The sequence below is a fragment of the Carassius gibelio genome, chromosome B1, assembly GCF_023724105.1.
Source record: "Carassius gibelio isolate Cgi1373 ecotype wild population from Czech Republic chromosome B1, carGib1.2-hapl.c, whole genome shotgun sequence".
Classification (NCBI taxonomy): Eukaryota; Metazoa; Chordata; class Actinopteri; order Cypriniformes; family Cyprinidae; genus Carassius; species Carassius gibelio.
In genome coordinates this window covers 7,255,994-7,278,193 of record NC_068396.1, presented here as the reverse complement: position 1 = coordinate 7,278,193, position 22,200 = coordinate 7,255,994, and the positions used below count along the sequence as shown (strand labels likewise).

At 34.1% G+C, this 22,200-nt stretch overlaps 1 protein-coding gene across 1 annotated transcript in view; it reads right to left on the bottom strand.

Annotated features, from left to right (window-relative positions):
• Positions 1 to 20,175, bottom strand: part of cacna1hb (calcium channel, voltage-dependent, T type, alpha 1H subunit b) — a 51,662-nt gene extending 31,487 nt beyond the window's left edge. The window contains exons 1-8 of the mRNA XM_052546436.1: positions 19,537 to 20,175; positions 17,165 to 17,298; positions 15,841 to 15,938; positions 14,844 to 15,003; positions 9,156 to 9,468; positions 8,451 to 8,543; positions 6,260 to 6,920; positions 1,425 to 1,774 (exon numbers count right to left, since the gene is read on the bottom strand). Of these exons, the coding sequence (XP_052402396.1) occupies positions 1,425 to 1,774; positions 6,260 to 6,920; positions 8,451 to 8,543; positions 9,156 to 9,468; positions 14,844 to 15,003; positions 15,841 to 15,938; positions 17,165 to 17,298; positions 19,537 to 19,629 (1,902 nt within the window). The 5' untranslated portion in view covers positions 19,630 to 20,175. The remainder of the gene's footprint in view (positions 1 to 1,424; positions 1,775 to 6,259; positions 6,921 to 8,450; positions 8,544 to 9,155; positions 9,469 to 14,843; positions 15,004 to 15,840; positions 15,939 to 17,164; positions 17,299 to 19,536) is intronic.
• Between the last annotated feature and the right edge of the window lie 2,025 nt (positions 20,176 to 22,200).

Genomic DNA, 22,200 nt, shown 5'->3' with positions numbered 1-22,200 from the left:
ATTATTTTTATTATTGGTATATGTTCAAATGGATTTGTTCTCGTGTTGCTGTATTGAAAATAAGGATTATGTTTTTGTAAAGTAGCTACTATATAAAAGGGGTCATATGATGCTTTTTTGAAATATCCTTACAAAACTCTGCAAATAGTCAATAGCAAATACTTAAACTAATAACAAAACATACTTACAGTAGCTGATTCAGAAGCGCCAGATTGTCATAGCAAAGTCAGAATAACCTCTTCTCCTAGGTTCAGAAAACGGTTGTGCATAAAATGCATTGCTGTTCTGTTCTAAGTAATCTAAAAGATTCCTAAATGCATCTGCTTTGGAAAGGCCAAATAAAGTGCTTTTCCTTTCGCCTAGATACACACAGCATCTCCCTGACATGGCTGCTTCAACACTAACTGCAGTTACTGAAACCACGCCTTCTTTCATTGCGTGAACATTTGGGGCGGAGTTATGCAAATTTTCCACATAGTGACGTAGACATGTGGGGGCGTGTTTGAATGAGCCGTTTTATGGGGGCGTGGCAGAGTGTTAACTTTGATAAAGAATATTTAGTTGGTTTTGAGACTTTAGTCTTTGCAACTTCAGGGATCTTATCTATGCATAATCAGCTTGTAACACTCCAAAGAGAAAGGAAAACTTGAAATTGCATCATATGACCCCTTTAAATAATAATAATAATAATAATAATTATTATTATTAAGTAATAAGTATTGGTATTATTATCATAATCATACAAACTAGCTTGATACATTTTTTTTAGTTTATTTTATTTAGTCTAAAAGTTATAGTTTATTTTAATACTTTTATAATTAAGTTACACGTTTTTATTTTGGCGTATGTAGTTTAGGCAAATCTGAGCAGTTTGTGAAACTGAAGAGACCTATATACGGGGTAACTAGAAAAAAAAACCCATTGTGAATGCAAACACGTCCTGGGATTGATTCTGGGATTGATCCCGGGTTGGGGACCTGGTAACATTTCCGGGTTCAGTCCCGGAACGAGCTCTGTGTGAACAATAGCCAGATTTTGGATGTGTCGTAGTGATGACACACGTTATCATGCGACGGTTTTACCAGGTGTTTTGAAGGCAGATCAATGTCCGCAATTAAAAAATATGTGCAAACTGTAATGAAGCAGAGATCAGTTAGTGCCTCACCAACTTAAGTGAAAGATAACGTGCCTAGCATTTTCAACTCATACTGTACAATGTCACATGTCATTATGGGACCTTTACGGGTTGTGTGTGAATGCACGCACAGATACTGGGAAATCACTTGCAGTGTAAATGAACCAGAATCTAATGATCTGGGAACAATTACAATATAAACTCAGGTCTACTCAACGGGAACAACAACAACTCAGATGTTAATTAACCTCATTTGTGAGGTGTGTGTAAATGAGTGTATTATTTTCACCTGCTCATGGTACTCCACTCCCATGCTGAGTGTATTGATAAGGATTGCTATCATTATCCCTCTGTTGAAGTACTCGCTCTCCACAATCCGCCTCAAAATGGCTTTGGCATATTGAACACACATACACACACAGTTCTCATTCCCAGACTCCTTTTCATCCAAATCCTGGTTTCTTTTGCTCTGCTCTGAGTTGATGTCTGGCTCCTGTTTCTCTGGGTCCGATTCACTGGTGGAGTCGCAATTAACACTATCGCCTTCCTGGGCACAAATTGGGCAGGAGGATGAATCTGAAGACACCAGTCCCACCCTGGTGTCCACACACACACTTGAGCACGTGCCAGGATACACACCTGCAGTGAAGGATGACAGTATTTAATATCACACACAGGAAGGCTGGGGCTAGTCCAAGTCCAATCTACACAAATGCTTTCCTACGATGTTTTCCTATGTGTCTATACAGAAAGCAAAATAAATATATTCCTACTTTCTAGTTTGCTTCCTAATCTACAGTAGTTGTCTAATAAACCTGGTATTGTGTTTTACGAATATTGTTGGTTGTAACGAACTGCTTTTGTAAATTGCTTTGTATAAAAGCATCTGATGAATGCATAAATGTAAATGTAAAATGTAAATGTTCACTGCAGTAAATAGTGTGACAACTAGCCCCAGCCTCCCTGTTACATAAAATATTTTGTTATATAACCAGATAATTAGGCAATCCAGTGATGCATTAGTGACCTGATTACAGTTAACAACCCTGTGATTTGCTTTGATAAAAGTGATCGATACTATCCTTCTCGCATATTTAGGGCAAAATTTGCATCTGCTTTTTGAGATCCATATGCTGTGCCTGAGATTCAGTTATCTCTTACATGAAATTCACAATGTGCATTACTGACATATTAGTTCATTTCAAATATATGGTATATTAACTGATGATACCAAACCCAGCCAAAAAATGAATGTGTACATGACTCTTGAAATAATAGTAATCTGGCACCAATTCTTCAATTACCCTAATGGGATCAAAATGGACTTCTCTAAGATTTTATAGTTTTTAGTGTTAACTAAAATCACTGTTCTGCCATTTACTGTTTTTGTCACCAATGTTATTGTGTTGGAATAATATGGTTACTAGGGGAGCTATAGGATTTTTTTTTTTCAAACTTGTGAAATTAAATGCCACTCGCTTTCCAAAAGGTTTCCTAATAAGAAATCTGTTTTAATACAAATTTCTTTACATAATTTAAAATTCACTACCACTCAAATGTTTGTGGTTAGTAAGATTTTTTTTTTTTAAAGAAACAAATACTTTCATTAAGCAAAGATGCATTGAATTGATTACGTAATCCAAGTTACATGTAATAAGTTACTACCCAGCTCTGATGATATTTATTAAATGCAATTTCACAGAAGTGTGGGTGAGGATGTACTTAACCTACAGGATGCTGAAACGAATCAAAGTTATGAATACATTTAGACCAAGATGTTGAAAAACCCAAGGCTTCTTCACCAGGTAATTTCAGGCAAAAGTCAAGAGGCACAAAAATAATGACTAGACAGTGTGTGAGTTTGTTCAGACGGTTCCCTCAATTCAATTTGGAATTATTAGGGCATGTCAAGTGCGCAAAGCCAAGAAAAAAAATAAAGAATTCCATTATCTACGTTATTAAGCTAAAACCCCAGAGACAGAATTTACTCTTAATCCACAAACTCAAAGTCAAATTTTAAACATGACAGCAGACCCAAAACACTTCACTTTTTGCACAGAGATTGCAATATTTGTACTTAAGGTTTAATTTTTATTTATTTATTTTTTGTGTGGTGGCCCCTAAAAGTAAACCTTTAATCCACAAATCATATAGCTCACACTTAATTTTGATAGTCCAGTTTAGATATTCTACTATCTATAAGTCACTTTGTAACCTCATGTCAGTCAGCTAACTGCAGTTAATTTGCAATTCTCTTTGGATTATTAGTAGACTGTTAGTTTAGGGTTAAGGTTAAACAGAATAAATTGGCAATACTTGCAAAATTGACTTGTTGAGTGTATTCAATTTTTCTGATGTGTGACCCATATCCAATATCTGCATTTCCAATACACACATTGTGAAACATTCCAGGGTAAATGTACCGATATGGTTTCCAGGTCTACAAAACAAAAACCAATTGTGTTTTTCCAGGGTTTTCAAGGGTTCACCTCTTTTGAAAAGCAGGGAGGATAGATCACTTTAAACTACAGATTAAAAACAAACAACCCGTGGCAAAAGTGTAAAAGTAGCCCAATTGCACTGGAAAACTGCGGACTTGGCAACACTGCTTACTGACCCGGAAAAGCGTCCACCTGATTTGATGTCATTCACCACTGTCGCTTTTTCAGTGATGTACAAATTGCATTGACAGGGGAATATCTGATCTGTCTGCATAGCAGACACAAATGCACATATCCAAATTATATAAGATTTATTTCCACATATGAATAAGGCCCGAAACTGATCTGAGAATTTTGGAATCCATGTACTTTTTTCCTGCTTACACGTTCGTGTGTCATTTCCGATCTCTGCCACGTAGGAGGAGAAAATCGGAATTGGGTTGCTTGAACCATGTAATGTAAAAACAAATACATATACAAATAAATAAAGTGTTAGCAGATAGGAAGCAGACAGTATACTAATACTCTACTCACTGTAAGTTGACAAGTAGTTGCAGTTACCTGTGGTTAGTAGAATGTTTTTAGTAGACTATCAAAGTAGACTATCAAAATATAGTATTACCTTAAAGATTAGTTCACTTCCAGTATAAAAATGCCCTGATAATTTACTCACCCCCATGCCATCCAAGATGTTCATGTCTTTCCTTCTTCAGTCAAAAAGACAATATATATATATATATATATATATATATATATATATATATATATATATATATATATATATATATATATATATATATATATATATTAGGGGTGTAACGGTTCACAAAATTCACGGTTCGGTTCGATACGATACACTGATGTCACGGTTCGGTTCGGTTCGGTTCGATACGTTTTAGATACAGCAAAATGTAAAAACATCTCAACTTTTCAGAATGCCGCAAGCGCACCGCGGGTCATGTGACAAGAACCAACCAATCAGCTTCATCCTTTCCCGTAACAACGTTGAGAGCTCAGCCAAGATGAAGGAACAGCTGATCATAGTTGTATATGGATTGCAATTTTGAAATAAATTCAGTAGCAGAGCTACTGCAAGCGATTTTTAGAGCTGCAAATCCATTTATCCTTCGCTGAAATTTCCGCGTCTCATGGAGAGAGCACGTCATTGTTGCTTAGCAAAGACAGACGCCTCAGGAGAAAGACGCGCTTAGCGTTTTCCATGCGTTTTTAGGCACGATATGTGAACGGCCCCTAAGGCGCTCGCTCACTCAGCACGCGCTGAAGGCTCGTTGCAAAATGTCTAATGCATTTAACAGACCAGAAATATAAGATCCTAAAATAACCAACAGGTCTGGTGTTTGGGTTGGATTCCCTGTAAGCTATAGTGTCTAAATGCTGCAGGGATAGTTTGCTGCGTGCATGTTTCTCCTTTTTTTCGTCTTTTCCCAGATAGTACTGACGCATATATCCCAGATATTCCCGCTGGTTTTTTTTTTTTTTTTTTGTAATCCCGCTGGTGTACCCTGTCATGTTGCAGATGCTACATACCGTTGTTTATTTATCCACCACTCTCTTGCCATCACCATAATAGCTTAAAGGGAATCCAAAGTGCACCCAAACACCAGACCTGTTGGTTATTGGAGGATCTTCTCATTTCTAGTCTGTTAAACGCATTGGCTATTTTGCAACGAGCCTTCAGCGCGTACTGAGTGAGCGAGCGCCTGCTGAGTAGCCTAACATAAACATATAAGATGGTGTTTTTTTCTTCTTCGGGAGTGTCAGGGGCGTTGCCTGTTACGTTGTTTGGGTTATTGGGCTACCTTGTTGAACGCATATCATTATATTTCTTTCTCTCTCTTTTTTTTTTTTTTTCAAATATAATTAATTACTCCAACGAACCGTTCGGTATACATAATGCGTACCGCGTACCGAACCGAAAGCGTCGTACCGAACGGTTCAATACGAATACGCGTATCGTTACACCCCTAATATATATATATATATACACACACTTTTGAACCAAAAATACTCGTCTTGCACTAGCTCTGTTATGCGGTTGTATGACTTCACGTTCTACGCAATCACGCTGAAAAAGTAATGCGTGGTTAGTTCTCTGTCTGTGTACTTCAGTTCAAAATTGCAGGGTCGAGGGAAAAACTCATTTTCTCCTCTAACTTCATAATTGTCAGACCTTGTTTTACCAGTTTTTTTAAAGGGCAATTGATTTTCTTTGCACATTCACTTTGTAAACACTGGGTCAGTACTTCTGTCTATGTTGCGAGTGACCTTTCCAACATGACTATGTAATGCGCGCGGTTGAGCTAGTGCAAGACGAGCATTTCAGGTTAAAAAGTATATAAAGTTTCTATTTGTATTTTATTTAATTTTTTTTAGAAAGTGACCAATAATTTCACTAGATAACACTCATTCCTCATTTGGGATAGTGTAGAGCCCTTTGAAGCTGCACTGAAACTACAATTTGGACCTTTAACTCGTTGATTCCCCTTTGAAGTCCACTATATGGAGAAAAACCCTAGAATGTATTCCTCAAAGACCTAAATTTCTTTTTGACTGAAGAAACAAAGATATTTTGGATGACATAGGGGTGAGTAAATTATCAGCAATTTTGTATTCTGGAAGTTAATATATGAATGCAATTGCATAGCTTTATCCATGCTCTTACCGTGCTGCAACTTGTAAGTGTCATGGTATCCACTACAAACGGAGATCTTCCTGCCGTTAAGTCCATGATGGAAAGCCGGTGCTTTGACTCCACCTGTCGAATGTGAGCGAGTTTGTGAGTTTGCGTATAATTTGGAGGGCAGGATGGTGGGATAGTTAATTCCAAGCCTCAAACCCTTTAAATTTTGTAGTGCAAGAGGGAGCGATGAGGTCTTTTTGGAATTCTGAGCATCTCTATCAAGATGGAGGGTTTTCATTTCCATCCCATTGCTGATGTAATGTTGATGCTGATGGGGATGATGATGATAATGCAGCATACAGTATTGGGCCGGACCCATCTTTGTCCCACTGTCACTCCAATATCGATTAGTCCCGCCCACTGGGTGGGAGCTGCTAGGATTGGCCACACCCCTGCGTCTCTTGTGGCATAATTCGCCATAGAGGCGTGTGGCATGTCGGAAGAGTTTGCGGCAAATGTGGACAAGGTATTTTAGCATTTCTTCATAGCAGGATCCCGGTTCAGCCAGGCTAGCTAAGGTGGATTCGTTACTACGAAAACGAGCCCGCTGTTCCTGCATCAGCTGGTTCTCACGTTGTTTGGTCTCGGAGAACTGTGTTGCTATGACAACGAGGCACAGGTTGATCATGAAGAAGGAGCCTACCTGTGGACAAAACAAAATATGACTATATTACAGAGATAGGCCCAAAACATTGCAGGATTACGAGGTACCTAGTATTTCTTGCATTTCTTGACCTTGACAATCTTTTCAACAATAATACTGTGATTTACATGGCATGTTTATGAAGACTAAACTTAAAGAAAAGCTAGAAAACTATTTTCTTAAATTTACAAATAACTACATGAACAGCAAGTAACACATTGCACTAAATGTGACATTTTTTAAATAGATAGATTGAAATAATAAAACAATGTAAAACATAATCCAATTATTATTGTTTCATTTACAACTCTGAAAAAAAAGTTTTTTGTATCACTTCTAAATGATAGACTAAAAAGGGTACTTGTCAGAAGTTTGGGTTTAGTATTTTTTTTATTCATTCATTATTACTTTAAAACTTAATACTTTTCACACAAATATTAAGCAGCACAACTGTTATTGACTGTTATTAACAACTGTTATTGAGGAGCACAATTCTTATTATTCTTATTAACATAATAATAATAATAATCAATTCTTAAGCAGCATATTAGAATGATTTCTGAGGAATCATGTGACACTTAAGACTTGAGTAATGATGATGAAAACCGCAGGGAAAAATACATAAATAAATAGAGCAGTTTAGAACAGCTTTGATGAACATAAAAGACGTCTTTCATAAACAACAATAAATCTTACTATTCCTAATCTATTGAACAGTAGTTAAAGTGTAGTTTTTTCTAATTAGCAAACTTAGTTTTAATGTTTACACATTATGTCATTTTTTGTAAAGTACCTAAAAATAAAGAGTTACAAAAAGTGTTTCCAGATTTAAGTACATGTAATATATATATATATATATATATATATATATATATATATATATATATATATATATATATATATATATATATATATATATAAATATATATTAAAAATGTTGTAAATTCAAGAACCAAAGAACATATTCTTAATCTCTGTTAATACATTTCATGCACAAAGTCTGCAAATCAAACAGTTTTATAAAGTCGATAGAGCACACCAGAATAAAACAGGTTAGCAGAAATTGTTTTATACTTAATTTAGCAGCATATGATTTAATAATTGCTTATACAGTGTAGTATTTACTGATCACTAAACTTGGTCATAACTGATTATAGGTTAAAACAGATTAATGTGATGTGACTTTAGTAAGACATACAATTCTAATTGATTTAATACAATGGTGACCGTTAAATGTGTACATTAAAGTCTAAGATTGTATAAAAAGTTTGATTTTCTTCTTAGTAATGTAGTACTTACAGTAACTCAGTAGGTCTCTTAAGAACAAGCATTCAGTTTCAATATTGCTCAATTATACAGTCCTTAGAAATTATGACCGAATTTTCATCTCTTTAAGTGTGGTTATCAAGTAAAATTACTTGAGTAAATTACACAGCTGATGATAGCAAAAGCCATTTCCATGCAACTAATGAAAGCAGAGATGTTAAAAGAGAGTAAGACGTATCAGTTAAATAATTACTGTGCACTTACAATAATAAGAAAGATGAAATAGATGAAGTTGTAAAAGGAATGCGCATCCATGACATAGTACATGATATCCACCCATCCCTCTAACGTGATGACCTGATGAGAAAACACAAACAGGATTAAACAGGTAACGACATCCACCATGCACACATTCCTTATAATAAAGCCCTTCAGATATTGTTCATCGCTTCCACAAAACTAGGTCAGGAAACTCGAAGGAACGATAAAATGTCACGCCGTGGTCAATCAGATTACTCAGAAACCTGAGAAATGTCCGTGTCCATTCCCAATCAGGTTACTAAAGAATATGATAAATATTGTTGCCCTATAGATTAGATTAGAATGGAACATGATGAAATGTGATTTTCTAGGACAGGTAAGTTGTTTATTGATGAAAGAGGATTCACTCTCGCTGTAGCCCCTGGCAACCTTTCACTTCATTTTCTGACTCCGAAACGAAGTGTCTCTCGGGCACCAAAAGGATATGTGAGGATAAAAAAAAATCACCACCTGCCAGACTGAATTTATACTCAGCGAAAATTTTAATGAACAACTTGGAGCAGATCTCTAACACACATTCATCCTATTAGAAAAAAAAAGGAATTCTTGAACTGCCTTCCTAAAAATTATTGATGACTATGCATGTTTTTTTTTTTACATAAACTCATTCAGTTATCCTTTCATCTTCTTGCAGACACGTGTACACACCTGAAAGATAGCAATCCAAGCGTATCCAATGTTGTCAAAGTTGATAGCCCCCTTATGCGGATTGTGTTCGCTTGCATTGCAGCTGTTGTAATACAAGTTCCAGTTTACACATCCATGATGAGGAGGATCTTTGAAAACAAGATCTGTGACATTATCAGCCGTGAGCTCACAATCAGCCCCTCCAACTCTGCGCTTCGGGATGTTGGAGCAGTGCAACATTCCGTTTTCCCGAGTGGTGGAGCAAATGAAGGGAATGTCATCGGTTTCGTCCAGTCTGTAGTATTCACTCACAGACTCTGAAACATTATACAGCCTGCAGAGAGACCAAATCTTTGTTAATGTTAACTAAAAAACACAACTGTTCATTGTTAGGTCACTGTTAGCTCTGGTCCATTAAACAATATGCAACAGATGCAACTTTTAGTTTTGATAATCTTTTAGTAAGTTTTGAAATTAAGATGATCTAAGATTAATAACTACTTAAATGAAATGTAAAAAAAAACATACATTAAAAGCTAAATTAAAACAAAAACATGAAAAATAATTAAAATCCAATAATGAACTAAAAACAACAATTAAAATTTATACAGGCATTAAAAAATATAATAATTTTAAATAACTTTAAGTTTTAAAATAAAAGCTGCACAAATAAAATTTAATTCAAAAGTAAAAAAACAAAACAAAAAAACTATACTGTAATAGGAAAGTATTCTAAATAACACTGGCACTGACAACAGATTTTTTATGTGTGATGCATCATTTTGATTGTTTTTTTACCTTTTCATTTGATCTGCTGGAATGAAATTCACTGAAACTGAAACTGATTTTTATTATTAATTTTTCTCATTAATTATTCATATGATCTATTAGCTTAAGTCATTCCAACATTTATTGTCATATTTAGTTTGACATCCTGAGGCTGGCAATCAATATTTTGTTGGTTTATTCATTTATATATTTATCTTATCTAATTTATTGACTTGCTTTATTTTTTGAAAAAACAGACGGAACACTGTTTTAAAGCAAAAATATATTTTTTTAATTACCAGTTTATGTTTTTGTGTACCTTTTATCAATACACTAAACTCAAAACAGAATGCAAATTTACTAGACATTTAACTATTTGCAAATTGCACTGTCACATCATCTGCAAACATGTTTATACTACACTTTTAAGAGAGGATGTTGAAGAAAATGGTCTAAGAATTGGCCCATATGTTACTTACCATATCTGAAACTTAGCAGCATGCTTTTTTTTTTTGAACAATTCCAATCATGCAACTTGAAATGCAATATGTAAATGACTTAAAAAAGAGACCTATGGGTATTATTGTGTACAGTACCTTCTATCAATGCACTAAACTCAAAACAGAATTTATTTGACATTTAAAATGAGCAAACTGCACTGCAATGCTTAAAAAATTAGGTTTATCTATAATAGTCTAAAGTGGTCATATTCATTTTACAGAGATGCAACCAATTCAAATATAATCTTAAACAATTCAGCTACCCCATGAAATAGTCCTTCTGATACAATAATAAAGCAAGCCTTCACAGACATTTATTTGCTGTTAAATGATATACAACTTAATACAAATACACAATTTAAACATAACTGATCTAAAACACACAACTGGTGCTATGTTTTCAAACACAGCAATCAAAATATCTATTAAAATCATTAAGGCATTAACCACTAAATGAGGAGGCCAAAGAAAATGACCATGTAATGTTTATTTTAACAGCTATGGACTTATAAATAAAAATGTTTTGCCTTAAAGTTAGCATTTTTTCACACAATAAGTCTGAACTACAACTGCATATATTTTAGACCTTCCACAGCAGATTTCAAGCCAGCACTTTCAGAGGGCCTGGTTCCAAACCATAACTTTTGTCATTTCTAGTGTTGTAGCATTTGAGATAAAACAATTCCATATTTTGTCACACAAAAATCACCCAGAGTTCATCTGTTTTTTCCAGCTCATGCACAGAATGTATTACACAAATATTCTCCAGTTTAGTAAAGACATGAGAGAAATTAGAAATAATTTACTTTATAAGTTCTGTATTTAATTGCACCAAGGTTCACACTGATTTATTTTGGAGGACTGAAAGATGAGGGGGTGGAGGACACTAAAATGACTGCTTTACTCAAATTAATTAAGTTATTCAAATTCCTGGGAATCTTGATGAAAGAAAGAAATAAAGAAAGAACGAAAGAAAGAAGCCTTTAAATCAAAGCATTTATACAAAGCATTATTTAATTCAATCAAATTACATTGTCTTGAAATGGTAATTAGTCATGATAGTCTTTTTTCTCTGTTAAAAATTAATTAAAATTAATATACAAAGGAGTGGACTCCTTGTGAAAGTGCCAAATCTTGTGGGCAAAAGAACTAGCTGCAGGCTCCAAAAATAATGAGTAGATGTGCAAACAGACAAATTTGCACATCTCATGGGAATCACTTAGACAGAAAGCGATTTTCACACCTGAGATAGGTGTAATTTGACTGGCAATTTTTGTATTTTTGCAGCAAGCCACTGTGAAAATTTATTAAATGGGCCATACTATACAAAGGGTGCCTTTTCCAGTTTTACAAGGGAATTTAAAAGTAAATATTTATATGATTTTAAAAATTGTATCAAGCAAACAATCTGTTTGAGAATTCATTTATTAGGTTGTGACATTTATACACTGTAAAAAATAAGTGTAATTTTAACTGTAAAATTTTGTAAAAACGCTACGGAAAAAAACTGATAATAGGTTAACAGTAAGTTCCTGTACTATATACAGGGAAAAACTGTAAAAGATCTAACAAAGCATTTAATGTAAATTTACAGTAAAATTCTGTTAATTATACAGCTTTTAGAAGTAAAAAAAGAACAAATCAATGTATAATTTACAGTCTAAAACTGTAAACTGATATTCCCAGAATTCCCTGCGTGACACTCCACGTTTGAAAGTATTTTGTTTAAATAATCATGTTTTTAAATAGTTCTTGTTATCAGTTATGTACATTTGAGCTTTATGTTACATCTTCTGTTGCTTAATGAAAGTTTTTTGCATTATTTAAGTATCACGTGTGTTACCATGATGGTGTTTTGTGTTTCCATAAATGTGCACCTTCTATATGTTAATATATACTTCTGCTTGTGGTGAAGCTACTTGTGATGAGCTTTGATACTTCATGTGGCTTTCTCTTATACAGTACCATCTTTATTATTATGGTGGTTGTCAGTATTTTCAAGGTACAAAACAGATTTAATTTTGTGTGTTGTTGAATTTACTGGTTTATATTCACATTTTCTTGTTTGTAAATTACAGCTTTATATTGTAAAATTAACAGTTTTTGACGTAAATGTGTTTACAATTTTCTGTATTTTTACAAAATTATTCTGGCAACCACAGCTGCCAAAAAGTTTTTGTAAAAACAACAAGAAATTTTTTACAGTGTAGCCTAATTAACCTGTTAACTGTCACTCACGTTTTTGAAGATAGACTTGAATGTGCATGATACAAACCTACATTTTTATAATTCATGACTGAAAACATTTTGTAACATGATTTTGATGTGCCATTTACATGGTAATGCAATGTCTGATTTTAAAATGGGTTTTAAAGGATGAATTTTGAGATTTTATGTTTTCAAGTGATATATAACTTCTGATGATTTCTAAAATGTGATAGAGAAAAAGGCAACGAGGAAGTCTTTTTTTTAAACAAAGGTCAAAGCTCTTTTTGTAATGTAGATTTCTGAGGGTGCACTCTTGTCATAAATTAATCTATTACTTTTCCTACATAATTTTTAACAAAAAATATTGGTAAAATATATATTTGGGAGTGTTCGACCTTTCCATGATATAGTTTGTCAAGATTAGATTAGATTTGATTGTAATATAGTATAGTCAACGTAGGCGTTCCCGTATACGGGATGGGGTGACAGTTAACAGGTTTTAATTCATTTCAATATATACGTGATATAATTATACCTTCATTAAGATAACAAGGTTCACTATTTTAGTTTAATCGGATATTATAGGCCTTGTGTATAGGTCATGAAACCACAAAGTGCTTCTTATTTAGAAAAAAAAAATATAATAATGGTAACGGTAGAATTTTTCACATTTGTAAAATATAATTATCATATTTTATTTATTTTATTATTTCTCTTATTTCTGTTATTTCTAAAAACACAAAAACTAAAACTAAAAAGCCCACATTTACATTTTCAGTTAAAAAATAATGGTAATGGTGGAATTTTTCATATTTGTAAAATGTAATGCTCATAATTCCTAAAAACCCACATTTCAATTTTCTGTATTTTGTTAAACAAAAAAATGGTAACAGGGTGGAATTTTTCACATATGTGAAATATAATGTTCATATCTCTATATCTATAAAAAATTGTTTGTTTCATTAGCTTGTTAAACAACCTTACTGAAAAAAAAAGTTAAAAAGAGGATACAGTAGGTATGCTGTACACTTGTTTGTTACTTTATGAAACATTATTGTAAAAGGGTTAATGCAAAATCAAATTATACTTTTATTTGTTTTTTATGAAATATGATTATTTGCCAATACAGCAAGAACAGTTAAAAAAACATATACATATAAAAAAGAAGAAAAACATCTATGTTAAAATACAGTAAAGTATAGTCAAAGCTTACATGAGTTAATCAAAATTATTAACAAGGCAGCTGCTTTCTATAATGACAAAAAAGATTCAATGAGAAACAAGACTTTTCTGAAGTAAAGGCCAATTCTTTTGAGTTTTGAATGCAGATAGCAGCAGATGTACACAGACTGAAGTGGATATCGTTTTTGGTGGTTGTTTTTGATGGTTTTCGACAGACAATGCAATAAATGTTGAATGCACAAGAGAACTGGATTTTTAAAAGGGCAGCATAATTTGAGTGAGAGGAGCATTATTGTAACAGACGTTGCTTGGATAGTGTTGGGCTTTGGGGAGGGTGCTGGAGAGACGCAGCGATGCACCTGAACGGGTCAAGGCTTCTTTCAACACACTGGCTTTCTGGTGTGCAGTATATCAGGGTGGACAGTTGTCAAAATGATTCACTGGTGCAAACTGCCTTTATGAATACTCATTATACAACTTTGTACACTCTCTATGATCAGAGAGGCCCTTATGGGATATAAAATGTGAGAACTGATGCCTTGTGTCAGCATATACAAACAATATGATGCAACATTTATACTTGGTTTGCTCTAATCTCGAGGGCTCGAGCTCCTGCCCCTTTAATCGCCAACAGTAATGTGCCCTTTTCTACCGAGGGGAAAGAAAGCCCCGTTGCTTAGCCCCTGTAAGTAAGTAAGTTATTAAATGAAAAAAGTTTCATTTTGGGGTGAACTATTGATTTAAAGCATCACAAGCTTCCATTGTACTGTAAGTGCATTACTGCTTGTTTTTTAAAAACTAAGGGATGAGTTAATACAATTTACTACAGTAATATAGCGTAAATTCAATAAACTCATTAAATCCTAGATAGCTGTTTTCAAAGCCCCCCAAAAGTCATTCTTCCATCTGTTGACACAACATAAACAGGTTCCCACCGAGGAACATACCCATGTGGTTTCAGAGCAGCAATGATAGCAGCAGCAATTTTGCAAAACCCCACAATTTGCATGTATCGAGTAGCTTGCATTAAAAGCAGTGGTTTTGCACTCACATTCTGATGTTGCTGTCGAAAAAGCAGCGGTTGCGCAGAAGCCCCGCCCACAGCTGCACGCCAACAATCCCGAAGATGAAAAACACGAAGAAACACAGCAGCAAGACATTCCCAAGCATCGGCAAAGTATCCAACAGCAACGTCACCAAGATCCGCATACCTACGAGACAGATACACATGATGTCACGAACACACATTTAATAACACATGCAATGAAGCATCAAAGCCATCGCGGTTCACTAGACAGACGAGACTGCTGTGTTACGTTTAACTTTGATAACTCTGATCTGACATTCACACACTTCATGAACACATTTTCTCAGTGTCTGATGTGTATTCAGTAATTGAGCCAAGAAGTGAATACACACACACACACACACACACACACACACACAAACAGAAACTTGCAGGGCTTTCGCTAACACTCGGTGGTTTGAGAATAATCGAATTGGAAACTTAACAGCCACGGGCTCTCACTCCTCACTGACTCCAAAATCTATTACTGCTTTACTGAACACACACACACACACACACACACACACAGTTATTTGGTATGTGTTGACAAAAAGAGTGAGCTATAAATGGTAAGAGTATCCGTGCATGTCTCAGTCTACATTAAACAAAACAGACACTTACTTTCACTGCTGGACTCCATCCATTACTGTAACATACACCAGCACCTCTCCGAGGACTAATAGCATGTGCGTGTGAGTGTTTGTGTATTTTTTGTGGTCCATCAACTATATAATGTTGGATTGTGGGCACTTAACTGCAACAATCAGCATCAGTGACCATGTTAATACATCACGGGAGTCTTGTCTAGTCTGTGCGTGTGTGAATCTATAAATAAAGCAGGCATGTCTTTTTTTTTTTCAGACCAACTCCAGATCATTTGCTTCAAATCAAAAGCTGGACTGTAAAACAGTGACTGGGTTGTAAAAGAGAGAAAGGAAAAAGATATACAGATGGAAACAAAGAAGGGGGAAACGGTACTCACTGGGAACTCTGTTGATGGCTCGTAATGGTCTGAGAACTCGTACGGTTCTGATGGCTGAGAAACTAACATTATGACCGTCTAAAGAATACTCCAACATCCTAAAACACAAACAAAAGAAATTCATTTTAAACAACTTGGAACACAATAAGCCAATATATAGAATAAAAACGTAGAATAATAACATATATATTTTATAATGTCATTCAATCATAATAATGTAATATAATATTTTTGATGACATTCAATGTACATAATTTATAGTATATTATTAAAAATCATATCTATAAAAAATGAACAGGCAGACCATTAATATTCTGATTTTTTAATTAAGATGTGATATTAATTTTATTATATGCAAGACTATACACATTTAATTTATTCCTTGAAGCAAAGCTGAATCTTCATCATCATGATCCTTCAGAAATCATTCTAATATGCAGATTTCTTATTATTATCACATTTTTTTAACAGTTGAACAGTTGATGTCGTAATCGTAAATTCAAAAGCGTAAAACCCTGGACAGTTGAAATTGTTTCACACATGCATTTTCACAATTTAATGTTTCACAATCAAACATGATTTCTACAGAAAGACTGCTTTAAAATATCTATTTCGTACTGCTCTCGAAACTCACAAGATGTGCGACAAGACCCCTAAATGATGCAAATTTAATGTCACTAAATTGATTTAGAATCATTATATGTTCTCCCCACTGAAAAGTGAAAAGTGGATCTTAGGTCAACATGAATGTCTATGCTATTTGTACTAGTTAGTGTTAGTTTAGTGCTATATTTTTCACCTTACTGATAGAAAGACTAAGAAAAACTATTTGGCGAAACTAGTTAAGAAGCCTATTAAACACCATTAAACCAGAAATGTGTTACCTTTGTCCGAATTAATGACCAACTTGCTACTTCCTCACTCACACACTCACACATTACCGTTTTAATGAGTTTTAATGAGTGATCAGGCACTTGAACTGAGTTTTGGACAGAGAGGAGAACTACAAATCACTGTGTCAAATGACAAGAGAGAGAGACACGATACAGACAGACACAGAGACTCTTGCCTGGTGGTAATTGTCATTCTTGAGCTTAGCTGTGACACATCGACTTGACATTAGAACTCGGCCTGACATTAAAACTGGATTTGACATTAAACAAACACACACACACACACACACACACACACACACACACACAGACACTGTAACAGTTAAGAGTTTAAGTTTAATGACTCATCAGATTCTAGGAATCGCACACTAATAGTTGACTTTTTAGATTTTCGGAACATGGCGCTCACACCTTTGTGATCTGTCACTCACCCAGCCATGACGATGAAGAGGTCAAGGCGGTTCCAGGTGTCACCAAGGTAACATTTCGGACCAAATATGCCCAAGGCCACCATTTTAACCACCATCTCCACAGCAAAGAATGCAAAGATGAAATCATCAAAGGCCTGTGGAGAGAAGAACCACACATCGCTTGTGAATACATTACATTACAGCTGTCATTTCATTTAAAGTGCATTTTAATACTTTTAATAAAAAAAGTCTCCACTTTAAACCGGATTTGTTCAATGAGTCTAAAAGAAAAAAAAAAATGAAAGAAACAACTTAAATTGAATTGTTTAAATATTATTTTGGCAGATGTTGTGCAGGTCTGGGTAGTAACTGATTACATGTAGTCTGGATTACGTAATCAGATTGCCAGTTTTTTTTAAACAATAGAAAATATAATGCATATTTTAAAAAGACTTCACAATACACATAAAGCTACTTAAAAGTTGTCTTTATTTGTATAAAATAAACTAAATTAAACATTGACTAACAAATGTTTGCGGAACGACAGAGGCAGGTTGAACACATAATAAATACGTTATTATGATAATAATGTGACTTGTTCATGTTTCATTTTACTTATTTTTTTTATTTTATTATTTTCGCCAGAACAACATTTGAGTCTTCTCCTCCCATTTCTACCAGAGATGCTTGATTCAACTTCCCACGTCTACTACCTCTGAAGATATTAACAACACAACTGGGTTGTAGGTTGCCAGGTTGAGGTCACAAATATTAATTTGTATGATGTATCTATTATTTGAGTAGGATGCATTTCATACAAGATCTAGCAACTGGACAACCTTAGAATAATATATTGATGTGACTGTTCATACGATGAGGTCTGGGGCATACAAATTATGGGGGAAGTTTCCCAGGAGAATTAACTAAATGGGAAGGGAGCGGGATATAAGTGTGAAATAATCAAAGCCTCCTGGGGAAAATGGGAGTGGTGACAGATTGGCATTTAGAACAGTTAATGCATGAAAATGTTTCATGTCACATACAGTGGGCAAAAAAAAATATATATTTGGAGACTTCTGGACACCTAAAAATGTTTTAATTTTACAAGAAAATATCCATGCAAGTGGCATATGCAAATAAATGATCTAACTTGACTTTTCGAAACCATTTTGTATAATTTGCTTTCGACTAACTTTACCCAAGGTGATTATTAGCTGGTGTTTGAAGCCGGTTTCCCTCCAGTTCACACAGCTGTTCTATCAAGTACCCACAGGTTTCATTGCCTAATTGATCTCATTTAAAGCAGCCCTTGTGTACAAAATTCAAAGACTTCAACAATACATTTCAAGCCAATCTCTGTCAGACTTCAAATTGCCGGTTGTGAGCAATGTTTCCGTCATTATGCAGATCCACAGGTTTTTTGAAAGTTGTTTTGGGGAGATTAAAGATATTTTTTTTTCGGAGTCTGTTGCTGATGCTTCATGGTGTTGCTTGTGGGTTTTTCTAAGAACTGACAGTTGACGGCATTTGGGAAGCACATAACCGCTTTCACGCTGCTCTGTATTGAAGTTTTTCAAGTTATTTTACTATACATCATAACATTTTATGATGCTTTATTCTACATCATTAAATAAATCTGTAAATTAAAATTAAATATCATGCAGAACAGGTGAACTCATCTACTCAATAGTCCACTTTTAGAGACTCATTGTGTTTTTAATCAGACTCATGCAAACTATTCCAAAATGATTTAAATGTTTTAAATAAAGACGGAAAGTATGGTTGATGAAGTCATTTGACCGTGTGTAGTTCATTTATAGTCTACATTTAACTTTTTACTTCTGATGATTGTATTTAGCCTTCAAAAATTCCTAAGTTGTGTTCATTTGTGAAGATTATCAAAAACAAATGCAAAGAATCAAACATTTTTAGCAAAAATGTACAAATCTTATTGGGTTTGTGTCAAGCGAACCAGAATGATTTGGAAGCTTGTTTCTGCCACAGGATAGTGAAAATGCCACAGAAAAATTTTTCAGAGTTGTGAGATAAAAAGTCATTATTACTTTTTTACCCTGTGGCAGAAACAAGCTTTCATAGAGTAATGCTAACTTCTGGGTTGGCCTACAAAAATATGCCATCACTGCGCTTGCTTGATACAGTATGTGCGTTTCTGAAAATACCACTTAGTTTAATATTTTGTTTTATGTTATCCAATGGAACATTTTAAATGTCGAACTCTTTAGGCTGCTGTTTGCATTTATTATATGCTTGTGTCTTCGAATGCTTTTTTTCCCAACCAGTCAATCAAACAAACAGGCAGAATCAAGAACTCACAGAGATTGAAGTCTTTATTTAAGCAATCCACGTGTGTCTGTTATGTAAGTGTGTGTTACCTGCAGGATGCTGCACCTGTCAGAGTGGCACTCCAGGTCTTGGCAGGGCTGGAACATGCCGAGCGTGACGCAGTTGAGCAGAATCACCAGCATGCTGACTCGCTCAAACCACGTAGAGCTCCAGTTAAGGAAAATACAGCTCACAAGGAAATCAAGTAGTTCAAATTTGTTTAAACAAATTTTTTCATATATTTATTTTTGTGTCAGAACTAGAGTCAAGATATTTTATTTGTCTGTTTCTACAAACTATGACTATAAACTGGCTACACTAATTGTAATGAATATTTTTAGTACAGTCTCTAGAATAAAGAAACAGAAAAGTGTCTTTAAACAAAACCTGTTCATCTCTGTCTATCCTGTTAATAGAAATACTGTATAATGTTTTCAATTTTTAATTTACGCTTGAGTAAAATGGAGTGTCTTTATACATTTTAGCTATTCAAAGCAAAACATGAACATCAACACTTCTGTTCAGAAGTTTGGGGTCAGTAATTTAATTTAATTTCAAGTATCTTATGCTCTCCAAGGCTGCATTTATTTTTTGAAAATACGGTAAAGATTATTTTAAATATTAAACATGTATTTGAATATATTTGAAACATCAGCAGCCTTGTCTTCAGTGTCACATGATCCTTCAGAAATCATTCATAAAATATTCATCATAAAATTAATTTTAAAATGTTGATTTGCTGCTCAATAAACATGTCTTATTATTATTAATGTAAAAAATATATATATATATATATAAAAATACAATACTTTTATAAAACATAAAAAAAATAATGAATAGAGTTCAAAAGAACAGCATATATATATATATATATATATAAAAGTATTGATAAATTCAATTAAATTAATTATTGATTTAATAAAAATCTTACTTACCCAAACATTTTGAACAGCAGTGTATAGTATAGTAAAGAAAAGAAGAAACAGAGCAGAGTAAGATAGAGTTAAGTAAAGAAGGGCACAATTACATTACATAATTATATTAATTTCATGCTTGCCTAATTTGCATCAAAACACTTATAATTCTGTACTGTATGCCTTTTGGAGAAATGCTGCAACATTTTCCCATCTCCAACTAACCGAATAGAACAGAATTGAATAGCTTTTTAACATACAGCTAACAAAAAAGTGAAAGAGATGGAACTGAGCATGAATAATGTACGGCATTTGTAGATTAATAATTGATTTTGTTCTCAAGAAGGTTGAAATTGAATTTGAATCGCATAAAAAACCCATCTTAATGCCTGCTTTGATAAAACGTCTTTTTTTAATATACAAAATGTTCTGTTTGCGTCCATAAACCGTACAACATAATAAAATGCAATAAAGCCATTTTGTTTTCATATGGGTCTAATTAAAAACTGCAATTCCATTTTCACATTTCAGTGCACTGATCTACACACATACCTGCCGCTGTAAAGGAAAACCCCACAGGCACCGTGATCAGACCAACCGCTTTACCTCATTAATCATAAACCTGCCACAGAAACACACTGTTCACACCATCTCAATCACCAGCCTAAATCCTGCAATCATCCTCATTTACATCAGGATACACCACACCACTTTTAACCCAATTAAACCCTAAAGACAATATCCATCTCCGTTAACAGACAGAGGAACGTGATCATGTCCCTGCAGTTTCCTCAGGTCTCTGTCTTACCAAAACACTTCCCTCTCGCTAGAATTGGGACAGCTTTCCCCTCATCAAACATTTATCCAGAGCCCACACTAATGCATACAGACAACTCCAGCTCCCGTCTCTCATCCTCAAGATTGTTGTGGTCACATTCATGCCACTTCAGCTGAGGATAATGATGACGGTGATAGAGAACAGAAATGGGATGAATAAGGAGATGGAAATCTTCACAAATGCTAATGCAGTACTCCTATCACTTCATAATGCACATGCACAAACCAGTGTTGGCGAGTAAACTTCACAATCTTCTTTCTTCTATGGAACAGAAAAGAAGATGTTTTAAAACATGGCTCTCTTTTTTTTGCCATACTATGACAGTAAGTTGGGTCCACTAGGGTTTTGAAACAGATTTTCATTATGTAGTCTTAAAAGATTTATTTTGTGCTTTGCAGAAGACCACATTTTCATCGCTGGGCGAACTATCCTTACTTTAATTTATGTGTATCTTGCAGCACAACAAACTACAGTTTCAAATATCTTTCCCAATACTGCAGTGTTGTTTTCCCTTTCACCACTTAAAATAAATCTGAAATAATTCAACATAAATATTACATTTAAAACTCAGAAATGTCAGAAGAAAATGTAAAATGCTGCAAATAATTGAAACTAATTAGGTAAAGCAGAAGTACTAAAAAAACTAAAAGCTAGATAGAAATATTTATAAAATAAAAAAAAATGCTAAAAGCACATAGTAAAATTACTAAAACTTGAACTGAAAGAAAAAAAATACTCAAACTGAAAATATTAATAAATACTATAAAAATATTACTTTAGACAAGTGATGTAACATTTCACCCAAGGCACAGTATGTTTCACAATAATCAGATTTTATCACTATTTTTTTTTTTTTTTTTACAAAATGAGATATAAGACAAAAAAAAAATGTGTCCTATTATTTCTCAGACAAAATGCTGCACATTTCTTTGTAAAATTGAAATATGTTAAATAACAAAACT